Here is a 15,391-nt window from a genome sequence, read left to right on the forward strand (position 1 = left end):
GTGCTCAGCATATATGAGTACACCCTTCACAAATCTCTCATTTAAGTTTATATTTTTAATAGGAAGCTTTACAGTATTATATTTGTGCATATACATTAGATTGGTCAGTACTGAACCCAAGTCTGGAGATAATCGAACAAAATAACTTATGATAATGGTCCAAAATTAGTACACCCAAATGTATATGTTAGGGAAAAATATTGAATAAAAAATTTAAAAAGAGCAAAATTCAAAAGAAACAAAAAAATTCTAAAATTTAGTTGAAATTTTGTTGGTTGTAATTTTTTTCCCAGTTTTTTGCTTGAATTTAATTGTTTATCTTTTAATTTCTAAATATGATAGATGACTAAAATATTATTTTAATAAATATATCTGTTTAATAAATCTGCTTTGTTCAAATGCACCAAAATATATGACCAATATTCACTGAGAAATGGATTCAAATATTAATTTCTGAAATGGGGTGTACTCAGTTATGCTGAGCACTGTATGTTGGGTTCTGGATATTAAAACTATCAATTTTTTCAATTGGGACAACAATAACTTATAGACCTTTAAAGTCTGATATGTTGTGTGATTTGAGGTTGCGAACTTATTATCAGAACAATCATGTTTAATTGAGAAATTAACACAAACTACATTACCCCTGATTCTGTACAGAGTATTTAACCAATCAGAATTGTTACTAGCAAAGCATGCCAAAAGAAGTTCTTAAGCTCCTCCTACTATAGAAATGCAAAGGACACAATCCACTCAAAAAAAGATTTCCCCTACTGGTTTGAACTACTTATTTAAAATGAGCTGACACACAATTCTTGAGTTTTTTGTGACAACTTACTTGTTTTAGAGTCAGTGCATGATGAATGGGTTCAATTCAAAAATCTGCATTTTTACAGTGCATATTGAAATCTGACATATGGCAAACTGCATATATAACATACAAGTTCATGTTTGGATTTTTACATAATATGTCATATATGTAGCATATATATTTTAGCAAACACTGGAATTTCAATATGTACATATATGTTGAAATATATTTAGCTATGTATATTTAGTCAAGTCACAAATTCTGACTTTAAATTACTTTTAATCAACCAGCAAGATTTTTTTTGACCGAAAATGACACAGGATTTTCCCAAAAGAAAATAAGACGATCTACAAGAGGCATTGTATTTAGCAGCTATTATTAACATTTGAACAAAAATTTTAAGTCTGAATTTGCCGGGGACATGAATAATTTCGGTCTTGACTGTATGAGAGCCATTAGATATTTAATGTTAAATTAATTACATTTGTATTTTTGTCCATTTTTCATACTTATTGTGATGCACCACATAGCTCTTCGGTAGTTCATGGCTTATAATTCTTTAAATACTTTATTTCTATTATATATGAGGAAAAAATGAATGGAAAAAATACTTGAATATAAATATTTCATCAATTTAATGATGTGTATTCCAGTTCCTCTTATTTATTCTTTAACTGTTCCAGTAAATGCAAATGGGGGTGAAACACATTTGTAAACAATTTAAATTTGAACGTTTAATTCATTTGCTGCCACCAGATATTCTGTAGACACTCTAGCTTTAAATCCTTAAGTTTTGTACTTATATTATTATCTTTTTAAAAGTCTTATATTTTTGTGCTGTGTGCTATTCATCAAGGACAAGAGACAATTCCCATGAAATACACAAAAATGTATTGCAAAGCTCAATGCAAAGTGTTTTAAAAAAGCAGCAACTGTTAAATCTAAATGTAAATGATTGACCTCATATTCTTTGTTCTTCCTTCAGAATGGCCGGGAGGTGTAAAGATCGCAAGGAGAGTTTGACCAATGGCGACCTTTGTTCAGAAACTGATGCTGACTCCACTAGTCGTCGTCTCTCCTTTTGAAGATGGTGGGCAAGGGCAAGATGAAAAGGGAGTCCCAGGATCATTCATCACAGGGACCTGAGGAAGAGCCGGTGGAGGAGGTGCCCGAGGTCAAACCCAGAGAGCCACTGTCAGGTACACAGTCAACTCCTCAATCATTCAGTAGACATTCAAGAACCACCACATGACTGTAAATTTCCACTGTTCACGCATTTAAATTGAGATTGTATGTAACATACTCACACGAATAATTAATTCTACGTTTGGTGTGAATCATGCACAAAAGCTTTTATCGCCACCTGTTGGTTTGGCATGCCAAAAATGGACTGGATTTTTTCTTAAATAGATAAAATAGGTCAAATTAGGCTATTATAGGTTGTTGACTAATAATGTAAATATTAATAATGAGCATTGCTTTATACATCTCCACACTACTGACAATAATGGACAAAAGAATGTTTTGCTCTTTGCTCATGATGTAGTTATTTGTGAATTAACTTTTTTTTTTTTTGTCTATGGACCTATTGGCACCTGGTCACTTCATGCGTTTCTTTCTGATTGGATAGGTCTCATCTCATTTGACCACATAAATGTCTCTCCACTGAACAGATATGATTCTGATCTTTGAATCCCCCTTTATATGCAAATTTACCTAGGTTACATTGACCAAAGCATCAGATACACTACATTTTATTTAATTACATTGTTATTTACAGAAATGTAAGTTATATATCTTGTTTGGCATTCAAATTATGCTAGATGCAGACTTTAAAACATCATTACAAGCGCACAAGGCAGGCTCTGTGATTACTCTTATTAAAGGCTAAGTGAAACATCTGATGTTGTCATACATATACGATACATATACAAGACGTCATTCAAAACAGTAAAGGGTTTAATTTGTGTATAACATTTTCTCCTAAAAGCAAAATAATTTTCCTATTATTGTTATAAATAGTCTCAGGTGTGTGCTTTGTGTTATCTCTGCCATGTTTATGCATTTGCGCTTGTGTATCTGACGGTCATATAGCCCACAACACGTGCACTCTTACGTTATTTTTTTTTTTTATTCTAGGAGAAGTTAAATTTACATATGTGGTTTCAACAACCAGATGCATTTAGGCCTGTCCAGTTTCGTCTGAAAACCACCTCCTGAAGTGATCTGAGTGATCAGTTTTATATCCGTCTCGAATGTGTTTCGGATGGCATTTACAGCTGTCATATTGATATTGACAGAAAGAAGGCATGAAGTGACCAGGTGTAATCAGACCCTATATGGTTATGATTATTCCATCTTACCAAATATACATGATATAACTACAGACAAAGAGTATAGAATACACAAGACATGTCACTCGTATCTTTTTGAATGGGGAAAAGTATAACGGTCAATATAGCGAATAAAGCCCGCCTTCTTGTACAGGAGCCAATTATTGATCGGTACATGCGAATAAAGGCCGCCTTATAGTATAGGAGCCAATTATTGATCGCTGCATGCGAATAAAGCCCGCCTTATAGTACAGGAGCCAATTATCAATCGCTACATGCGAATAAAGCCCGCCTTATAGTACAGGAGCCAATTATCGATCTCTATAGATTGATGATACTCTGGGGGAAGGGCTCGGACCAGATATGAGTTTCTGCAGATTTTGTCTGTTTTGGATGTTTAGAAATGAAACTAAAGAGACAGTTGTTGTTTATTTTATTGGGGATTCCTAATATGAAATTCAATGGTAAGCTTGGCAAGCAGGTTTGGAGAATTTGATGTTTCCCCATTCAAACAGAATGCCCGAGCATACTGCCTGAGAGGTGTTTCAAAGATGGGCGCTGAGTGAAATGACTTGCCTTAAAGGGACTTTGCCACAGTATATCACTTTCTTCTAGGGCCCCTATAGACCTTTTTCTTGACTGCTGCATGAAGGGCGACGTAGCAACCAGCGTCTTCCGGTAGAATGTTTAGAACTTCCGTTTACAGCATGGTAATTTGCGCTTCGAAAATGGGTTTCAATAGCGTTTTGAGTGGATTACGGAGTGTTTTTGTGACACACAACTTTGAAAGGTGTGTGTTAAAGCTGTTATAATCTGTCAGATGTGGAGAGAAAAATGTTCTCCTAGTTCACATGTCTGCCGTCAGAAATGCAGTGTGTGTGTGTATTCCCGACCTGTCAGCTCAGCGATTCTTCAGTGAGACCACCCCCCCCCCCCCCCACACACACACACACGCACACACACATGCAATACTTCACTGCAATACAGAGCAAACCAGATTACTGGCATGAAACTTAACAGGAATAGAACTCATGCAATTTACAAAAATGACTAATAAAAGTCTATTACTGAGACTCTGCTGGCTGATGTGCATGTTGATTCTAATGGGGAGCCGCTTATGTTTCATATAGTTAGTATGTGTTTTTCTGTCATTTCAAAGCCACTTTATTTTCACTTTGTGACACTTATTTAATCGATGTGTTAGTGGGACAGTACAGGTTATGTGTATGTGTGTCAAACATTTTGGTGAATTACATTTGTTTGGGTTGGTTATATATTTGAAAGAGAGAGAAAATGTTGACTTTGATTTAAACGCTTCATTTAAACGGCACAAGATGCCGTCTGACACTGAAGGGAAAATGCCTCACAGCAGTTGTTTTCCATCCTATTAACGTTAGATCGCATTTTTAAAATAACCAGTCCAGGAGATGGTGCTGATCGAGAGCAGTATTAATTTAAAGACGTTAAAAGCAAATAAAATAGATTAAAACTGTCGTTTCAAAGCTGTCCAAATGTGACTGTTTATACGCATCAACTGCCGACCGGAAGTTCTTAGCATTCTCCTTGCACATACACGTAAAGCAAAATGGGTAATTTTGCATCCTAAGAAAAGGTCTATAAATGTTCTCTTTTTTTTCTATTTTTTTTACTTGATTGGTGATTTTGTGGTTTACGACAGTTGTTTTGTAAGTTTAATGTAGCATTTATGAATATTCTTAGGAGGCATATTCTTCATAGAATACAATAGTGCTAAACAATTTTTTGCAAGTTAACTTTTTCCCTGTGAAATTTCTTAATCAGTGCCAGCATCACCGAAATAGAAAACATTAAATCTTCTTCAAAATTATTAGCTGAACCTCTTTCAGTGATAAATAAAATAGACATTTGCATTACTGGCACCATAAAGCAGAGTGTTAAGTCATGGCAAGCATATACTTTACAATGCACAAAACCGAATATGCAACTTTCCACATGCTAATTATTTATTACAGTGGCAGCTTAACGATGGAAAATGGTGAGGAAAGCTTTGATTCATCATCTGAACTTACTGTACATCTAAGCATTTATCTTTACTGCTTGTTCCCGACCATGACTGTACAGTACATCAGTTGTTTAGCTTGACCTGCATGAACATGGCACATGCTAAGCAGGAATTTGCACATGATTGAATGCTCAGGTTTCAGGCTTTTTACTTCAAGACCAGGAGAGATAAGATTCAAAACTGGCAGCAGCTTAACTCTTGTTGGCAAAAGAATACAAGCACAAAGGTTAGTGTTAAAGCATAGAAAAGGCTTCTAAATTAGTTTACCAAATAATCATAATTTACTTCTCTTCAACTTGTTCTAAAGCTGCATGAGTTACTTTCGTCTTTCAAACACAGAAGATATTTTAAATGTTGGAATTGACAGCCATTGGCTTCCATTGTATTTTTTCCTATTATGGATGTCATTAGCTATTTTCCATCCAAAGATGCAAATAAAATTTTGAGCATAACTGGAATTTTGCATATAAGACATGCGAATAAAGCAGTGTTTCCATCCAAGTAGTTAAAGAGAACAAAATCATCACTTCCTGATTAACTGGCACCAAATATCAACAGTATATCAAAAAAGGTAATTTGCTGCAGTAGGAGAAGCTGCGAGAATCTTTTCGTTATTTAATAAATGACTTGCGCCTCAGAAGGCAGTATGCTGACACACAATGAACGCGTGGTGGTGTTTGAAGGTGTGAGATGCAGAGCGCAAACGCTCTTGACAATTCCGGAGATAATTAATAATATAATAACACTTACACTGGTGTTTTAGAATGACCAAAACAACATTGCAGGTGTTTTACAGTGTGCTCAGCCTGCTAGTTTTGTCCATTCACACACATTTTTATCATCACATGATCTCTCATAACAAAATCAGATTACCTTTTTTTTTAATGCGCATACTGGATTTTGTTCGGTAAACCTGTTTCCATCGTAGTTTATGCACATCTTTTCTTATCGGATAAAAAGTTTATTCTACTCAGTTTTCTACTCAATATTTTCAAAATATATGCGAATATTGGCATTTCCATCAACCGTTTTTTTTTTTTGCACATATCCAAAATCCACATAAAAATAGGTGGATGGAAGCAGGGCTGCAACAACGAATCTATTAAAGCGATTAAAATCAGTTACTAAAAGCATTGGCAGGGAATTTCCTAATCGATTCAAATAAATCACTACAAGGTACAAGGATTCAAGGTAAATCACTACAGAATCCTAAATTTGTTCTGTTTTGAAGTGAGGAATGTAAAGTAACAATAAAGTTCAACCTATTCTTCTCCCAGCTGGCCAGCCACTTGCTTGCATGCATTTTGGGAATAACTGATGAATTTACATGCTGAATCCTGTTCGTTCTGGTTTTATGAATGAGGCCTGCGCAAGTAAACACGGCGATGCCCATCTCACGTTATAGATCACGATCAACATTATTTATACGTCTTTTAAACAACAAAAAACACTCACTATTAAATTCTGTATTAAAACGGTAAAGCATAATAAAAGAGAGACATCTGTCATACAGTGCTATTGTGGCTGCGGTGTGTCACGTGACAAACAACAAAACTCACTCCCGGGGCCAGATAGAATCTTTCAAACTTACCAGTGAAAGAGTTATTAACAGTTGGAACGTAGCTGTGGTATAGTTACTTTGCACTTTGCATTGCAAGACTAAAGACACATTTTTATTTACTCGCCTTTTTTGGATCATTTTACCATCGGTTGTCATGTATAGCTACACTGCAAAAAAGCCTTTCTTACTTAGTAATTTCATCTCGTTTCCAGTTCGCATATCTAAAAAATCTTAAATCAGGTCTAGACAAGAAAAATGACATGAGAAAATTAAGTGATGCTTAACTTCTGTGTGAGATCTCATAAAGATTATTTTTCTTACTCCATTGGCAAATAATTTAGCATGTTTTAAGCAAAGAGTTCAAGGACAACGTTTGTGCACTTTCTAAAGATTTAAGTTCTGATTTAGTTAATATTTTGAATAAAGGGTTGGAAATGATTGCTTTTCTTTTTTTTATGCGATTCATCGATTAATCGTAAAAATAATCGACAGATTAATCGATTATTAAAAATAATCGTTAGTTGCAGCCTTTGATGGAAGTATAGCTTTTGGCTACCGTTAAAAACTAAACTCAAGAGTAAGTAAATGGTTAATTAATTTTAATTATTGGGTTAGCTATTCCTTTAATACAGCCTAGCAATGCTAGTTGCTAAATCCATAGGACTGTTTTCTATATATTTATATATACACACACACACGCACACACACACATTTTAGTGGTTAGTGCATTTGTTAAACTGTCAACAGAGTTCACAGTGTGCTCAACCTTGTAGAATTGAATTTCAGCTCTTCTCTTACAAAAGTGCCTGTCATTTTTTAAGCAAGACCTTGATTAGCAGGTTCAGATGGGTTTGATTAGAGCTCTAGGCTGGAGCTAAATTTTGCAGCAAGATTGATAATCGAGGAGCATGACTGTCAGAGCGGCATGCGCTTTAGCTCATTTTGAAGGATTTTGTACATCTAATCATTCTTACTGTAGTATGGCGGCCCCCATTTTCAGCATAGGGGCTAGGGGTCTGTCAAATGTACAACCATAAATCTCTTCCTCTTGAGTAACTGCAGCATGGAACTTGATAAAAGAGGAATCTGAGCAAAAGGGAACTGAATGTGCCCCAAAGTGTCATGTTTGGTCATGTCTTTGCTTTGTTTAAGCGGGAGGGGGTGATTCTTGCTGCTTTGCATTTTGCAGCTGACACAGCAAAAAAATCACTTTTTATTTGTGTATTTAGTCACATTATGGTGACGGGAAACCTTCTGCCGACCTCTTTTAATGGTCATGTGGGTTTCCAAGTTATTCGTTCAGCTGAAGAGACCACTAGACACTTTCGGATCCATCTGCAATTTGGGCGAAAAGCACTTTTTTCACACGATGATTTGGGTGTCCTGTGAAAAAATCTTTGTGACATTTTCTTTGGGAATGCAGAAAAATTCTTCAGGATGAACTTAAATAATACTTCCCATTTATTTTGCAGACATAAGTGTTGTGACAAAAAAAGGATTGCTCCATCCACAGCTGTTCTCAAGTGGCAGCACATTCCTGAGTGAATGATAATCAAGGCTCTAATTATCCAACGCACAAAAAGCCTTTTTTGAGAACATTATCAAACATCTACACAGTTATGCATTTAACGATTATAGAGAAACATTCAATTGAGGAAGTAACGCATCAAATAATGTGTACTGCCTGGCATGCCGGTCACTGCACATGCAAGAAAATCCAGAAAACTGATGTGAGTCCTGTTTGCGGATGGTGTTTTAACTGTCAATAGTCAACCTAAGCTAAACAAGATCAGATTTCACTTGACTTAGACATGGCAAAACATTTCCAATTTCAATGCTTTTCCAAAACACACACACCATGAAAGAAAATCTGTATTAAAATAAACATAAACATACTATTAATATTATATAAGTTCATTTAATGTCACATGATCCTTCAGAATATGCTGATTTCAGAAACATTTACAGTATTTAACAAGTGTAAAATTCCAGTGAAAAACAGGCTTATGAAACAACACACAGACTGTGCCAATCCACACTGGATTATTAATATGTATGCCCCAGGCAGCGTTTGATCCTCGGCTGGGGCAGTTGGCATTTCTATGTGGAGTTTGCATGTTCTCCCCATGTTCAGGTGGGTTTCCTCCGGGAGCTCTGGTTTCCCTTAGGTGAATTGGGGAGTCTAAATTGTCCGTAGTGTATGTGTGTGTATGGATGTTTTCCAGTGATGGATTGCAGCTGGAAGGGCATCCGCTGCGGAAAAACATATATTGTAAGTTGGCGGTTCGTTCCGCTGTGGCAACCCCAGATTAATAAAGGGACTAAGCCGGAAAAAAATGAATGAATGAATGTATTATGCTTACTTATGTACAGTATGTGGGACTCTATTTATGAAAACGACACTGGCATTATAGAGCATGGCCATTTCATCACGGCTTTGAGACGGATTCTAATAATTCCTTAAATTTATATAGCACTTTTCTGGGTACTTAAAGCACTTTTTTTTGTCATCCACCACCAGTGTGCAGCATCCACCTTGATGGCCCGACAGCAAATATTCTGACTGCACTCCAGCTTAGAGGTGGAGAGGAGATGAAGCCAATTATGATATGGGGTTGGTTAAGAGGGGATGATTGAGAGCTGCGCAATCCAGTTGCACTTTTATTTTGTCTTTACATATTGATTCAAGTTGTTTCACATCCACAAGTTCTCACCACAGAATGAGTGAGTTTTAGCTACTTGTACATTTAGAATCAGAATCAGTTTTATTGCCAAGTGTGCTTCACACACACAAGGAATTTGTTTTGGCTACAGAAGCTTCCAGTGTACATAAAGTGACAAGTGACAACACAAAATAAATATGAAAAAAAAAAAGATAAACATTAAACAGATGCGGTTAGTCAAGAAGGTAGCATTTAAGGTAGCATTCAGAAAAAAACAAAACTCGACAGACAAACAGCTAGCGTTTAGGAAGTGTTATTGCAGAGAAACACAAACAGCACACAGAAGTGTAAATGCATGACTACACGCAAGGCACGTACCGTGGGTCGGCGATCGCTCGACAAAGAAGTATAAACCAGCCTTAACAGTATAACGTCCCCTTCACTATACTGGGGCGTTAGGACTTACACAGACTATATGGTGAGTGCTTCCTGCTGGCCTTATTATAAATGTATTCAGTGCCTCCCGAAGACGCTATTCAAGGTCTGTTCAGCTGTATTTTTTGTTAGTTTAGGGTGAATATTGTGAAATGTTTGTAATGAGGCAACAAACACATATAGACTGCTGACTATAAGTGTGTAATGCATGTTTATGCATTGTTTTCACTCAGCTGTTACAGTCATTGTTCTGAAGTGGAAGGATGCTATTTAACTTTAAAAACTCTTCGGTTTATTCGGAGGAATTGCAAGTCACTCTCTCCTTCTTGCTAAAATAAACCTCTCCTCCACTTCAGTCATAAAGATTTTTCCATTTTTTTATATAAGGAATCCACTCAATTTGTTCTTTTGACAGCTGAAGTATACTTCATTGGCATGTGTGTATTTCAGAGTACATCACAGTCATTAATATTCATGAGCTCTTCATGCTAGGGGTAATTCCTGTGGTTATAAATGAGAATAAAAATCATTTTCTGGAGAAGTTTACACTTACTGAAGACATATAACGGTAACACTTTATTTTGATGGTCCATTTGAGTATTAGTAGACTGCCTGCTTAATATCTGTTGATACTGCTCTTCCAACAGATATTTAACTGACTATAAGAAACTTTGCAAGTACTTAACCCTAACCCTAACCCCAACCTAACAGTCTACTTATAATGTAATGAGAATTAGTTGCCATATAGATGCATTGTAACTTTAATTCAACAAACGGACCATCAAAATAAAGTATGACCCATATACCTACTATGTCAAAGAGCAATTTAACATATTGGGTCAATACATTCTATGGCACCTTTGAGTAAAAACACTGCTTTCCATGATGTCACAACAATATAAAGCAGTTTGAAGCAAATTGTTCTTAGAACACAAACCATGTTGCAACCAAACCTCATTGCTCTGCTGTGAGTTCATAGAGCAAGGTCTAGGTTGCGTTTGTGAGGCTGGTATCTATCATGACTGAATGCATTGGTTTGTTTTCGGGATTGGCAGAGAGTAAGACGACATCGGATTGATAAAAGAAGCCATATAGAAGGGCGTCTACCCCTCGTCCTAGTGAATGATTTCCAGACCTCACCAAATTACAACCCGCAACCTCCAACCATAAGACATAACTACATCTGAGAACCATTGGACACCATGGAAACAGTATCGAGTGGAGCGTTCGTAATCAATGCTTTCACATTTATGATGGCAAATATTCCTGCATGCCAACTGGCAGAGTCACTCGTAAAAAGGGAATATCCAACACTTCCACCTTATCCAGCTATTGTCCGGCATTTGGCAGGAGGATTCGTTCATGCATTTTAAATAAACCAACAAGCTTTAAGCGAGGGCAGGGTTGCACTCAGTCTAAGGCGGAGTATGTGTTTTCCAAATGGTCCAGTTTAGGTTTGTTCTGTTAACGTTGGCCATGTCCAAATAAATTAAGAAGGGAGTGGGACTGTTCTGTCGAGAGAAAGGCTCATGTCATAGTTTTGCATCCTGACCTAAGGTCTCCAGTGACAGGCGAGGCCAGTCGTCACTTTGAAAGCTACTTCATCTAATTGAGCCAGAAGTCACTCAACATGGCTTCACACTCCAAATAAAAGTATAGTCAGTTTGCATTTGCAGCCCACTGTTTGGTCAAAGGTGGACAGATGCAGCTGCCATTTTCTGAAATAAAATTATATTCTAAAAAAAACCTGGGTTGTTTGAGTTTAAATTAGTGTGATATATGGACAAATCTAACCATTCAACAAATGATGTAGATTGATTTTGGTGGACAACTCTCGTTCAATCACTGCTTTATTTTCTGTAATATGGGAAGGGACCTTAAGGCTTATTTATACTTTCGCCTAGCGCCGCATTGCGGACCTTCACTGACACCTCACGAAACGAATGAGGGTTTTATACTTGATGTGTTCGCGGATGAGATATTTTTTAAAATGACAGGGGACAGTCAAAGAAACTGTAAAATCAGATGGATGAACATAGAATAGGAAGTTTCAGAAACTACAGCGTAGCATTTATGTCATTCAAGATTTTTAAACTAATTATTTTTATAAATGATTTTAATGATTATAAAAAAAATGTATAACCGTTCAACATGTTTTTTCAATAAAACTTTGATGCATCACTTGGTTTTGTTTTGTTCATGTCTCAGACAGTTTTACCAATTAAAGTTTATTAAAATATTAATGACAACAGAACATACATAGCTCTACACAGGGATGCCGCTGGCCGCCATGGGCCCTCTGACTAGCTAGTTGATATTGAAGAGCGGGGGGGTGGGGAGTTGGTATGGCGGCTTAAAGTGTGTGTGGGGGGATTGATATCGCGGCTGAAAGTGAAGAGTTGGGGGGGGGGAGTTGGTTTCAGGGCTTAAAGTTAAGAGAGGGAGGTGGGGGTTGTTATTGCGGCTGAAAGTGAATGGAATGGGGATTGGTGCGGGCCCTTGATAATGTCTCTGGGGCCCCCCATAAATGTATGGGCCCTTACAATCTTCTTAAGTTTCCAATCTTTCCAGTTATCAAAGAAATTATTTGTCATTTTATTTTAGTTTTGTAACTATTAAATTGTTTTAAATTCAAAAGTGTTTTATATGTATTAGTGTGAACCTATGAATGGTGGAAAAACATATTCTGGGTCTCCACTTTTGCCATGGCTTCTCTTTTTGGTTTTAACAAATGTATCCCTCAAATTTTTCTTAACGTTATTAAAAAACTTTATTCTTTCCCACTGCTATTGGAATTTCTAGCCAAATTATTGGTCTTCTGGTTATTCCTATGATCATGCATGGGAGGATCATAAAGATGTCTGTACAAGCGTACCTGTTTTAGACAAAATCACTTTAAAGTGATTCATATTCAACTCATGAAATGCGGGCCATGCAGACTTTTCGTTCGCGTCTGAAAGTTGTGCTCTCTGCCAAACTAAATTATATCATGCACACCCAAATCGAACCTCTGCAAACACATCGATGATGTCACATTCGGCGGGCACACTTAAGCAAACTAGTGGACGCGTCGAGTATAAATCATCCTTTTGACTGGCTTATGTGCACACAACATGGGGTAGTGTCTTATATTTGCAGTTGATGAATGTACAGGAAGTTTCTCTTTTTGTGACACCATGTGACTTTCCAGAAAATACTACATTTAGCACTAGTGTGTTAACTAGAGTGAGTTTTTAACATAAATACTAGATTATTTGTAACTCATATACAGGTTAATATTTCTAGATAAATTTAATGGTCTATACCAGGGATGGGCAAACTCGATCCTGGAGGGCCGGTGTACCTGCATAGTTTTGCTCCAACGCTAATCAAAGACACCTGCCTGTAGCTTTCTAGTGATCTTAAAGACACTAATTAGGGTGTTCAGGTGTGTTTGATTAGTGTTGGAGCAAAACTCTGCAGGAACACCGGCCCTCGAGGATCAAGTTTGCCCATGCCTGGTCTATACTATAGATTTTAGAAACCCTTTGTTATTTGGGACAATGATAACACAGATGTAACATAATGCACTGACTGAACCTGATTCAATGTCTTGATAAGCTCTTGGTGAAGTTCTTTTTAATTGTATTGAACAGAAACATTTATAATGCTTTGTAATGCTTAACAATAGCAGCCATATCAGTGCACAGTATTTCTTTAGATCAGACCCGTTAGACAGATACTCGATCTGTCAAAAAATGGCATTATTGAAACTGATAACAGAAATGAATATCTGTCCTCTGTGTCTCTACTCATGCCAGTGTGTTGTCGAAATATGAGCCGATGCTGAGCTAATGTTTCCAAAACATTTTTACTTAAAATATTTGAACTAGGGCTGCACAATCTATCCTTTCAGCATCGATATTGCAATGTGTGCATCTGCAATAGTCACATCACAGGATATGCAATGTTGCTTTGGAATGTAGTTGATCAGTTAAGAATGCTCGAGATTTGTGAAGTAACTCCAAAGTTTAATCAAAACAGTGAAAGTTTATAATTTGCATGCGTTTTAAAGGCATTTCAAGAGAGATTGAAGCATTTGGGCACAAAAAGTACAACATTTGTAACTTAATTAAACAATAATTCTATGTAATTATTAATACAATTAAGTCTATGCATTGTTATTTTACATTATGTCTGATTATTCGATTTCTGTACCTGAATACTGTTTGACACTCCAGAAAACCACAACGCTGTTCGTTTGGCTTTTTTCCTTTGCTCTATTGTATTTATTTTTGCTAGCAATTTGTTTATTATTTTTATCCATGATTCACACACCTACAAAATTATCATAATCAGTCTAAATTCAAGATTTCTTTCCAAAATAGTGCTATTAAACCATCTGGTGAAATTTCATTCATATCGTAATACATATACACAAAAAATCTCACAATGACTGATTTTTTTTCAATATTGTGTGGCCCTAATTTGAACTGAAAAAAGTTAAAACTGTGTAGTTCTAAGAACACAATTTTGCATCCAAAGTAATTAGGTTCCGTTTTAGAATGAAAAAACAAAACTGTTTAATTAAAGGAAAGTATGTTTCCATTATGTTAAATGACCATTAACTTAATAATAAAATAAGGTTTAATGTTTATTTGTTTTCTGTATAGCAATGCCAAGATTGAATTATTGCAGAAATTGCATCCACAGATCAGTACAAAATACCAAGAAAAAAAGGAAAAATAAATGAAATAAAAAAAAACAATCCTTCAAAATCTATTCCACATAAACCATTCCAAAATATACAAAGTTACACCAATAAATAAACAAAAAGCATACTTCTACATTATTTCTAAACTTCATCACTTCTAAGCTGCTTTGACACAATCTACATTGTAAAAGCATTATAGAAATAAAGATAAATTTAATTTAATTGAAAAATAAAACAAAATTAAGTTGTTTTTTGAATGTCCTTTTATGAGTAAAACATACTTTCCAAAAGTTTATCATTTTTATTTCTTTATTTTAGGCAAGGCTATATTTATTTAAACAGGACACTTTATACACAATGGTAATTTAAAGTGCTTTACATAAACAAGAATTAAAAAAGGAAAAGAAAAATGATTAAAAGAATTAAAAATTATTAAAAACAGATTGTGTTAAAACAGGTTATAAAAGAATGAAAAGGAAAAGAAAGACATAATAGTGCGATCTGTCAGACGTAGCACAGTGCTCATTCAGTAAAGGCACAGCTAAACAGATCTGTTTTAAGTCATGATTTGGATGCGCCTATTGTTGGAGCACATCTGATCATTTCTGGAAGCTGATTCCAGCAACGAGGGGCGCAGTAGCTAAAGGCCGATTCACCCTGCTTTGACTGAACTCTTTGAATTTCTAATTTACTTGATCCTAAAGATCTGAGTGATCTGTTTGGTTTGTATTCAGAGAGTACATCTGTAATGTATTGAGGTCCTAGGCAATTTAGTGATTTATAGACAAGTAATGATATTTTAAAATCTATTCTGAATGAAACTGGGAGCCAGTGTAAAGACCTGAGAACAGGTG

At 35.9% G+C, this 15,391-nt stretch overlaps 1 protein-coding gene across 1 annotated transcript in view; it reads left to right on the plus strand.

Annotated features, from left to right (window-relative positions):
* Window positions 1–15,391, plus strand: part of exoc3l2b (exocyst complex component 3-like 2b) — a 57,302-nt gene that overhangs the window by 8,453 nt on the left and 33,458 nt on the right. Inside the window, 2 exon segments of the mRNA XM_056473361.1 lie at window positions 1,797–1,891; window positions 1,894–2,010. Of these exon segments, the coding sequence (XP_056329336.1) occupies window positions 1,797–1,891; window positions 1,894–2,010 (212 nt within the window).

The sequence above is a fragment of the Danio aesculapii genome, chromosome 15, assembly GCF_903798145.1.
Source record: "Danio aesculapii chromosome 15, fDanAes4.1, whole genome shotgun sequence".
Lineage (NCBI taxonomy): Eukaryota > Metazoa > Chordata > Actinopteri > Cypriniformes > Danionidae > Danio > Danio aesculapii.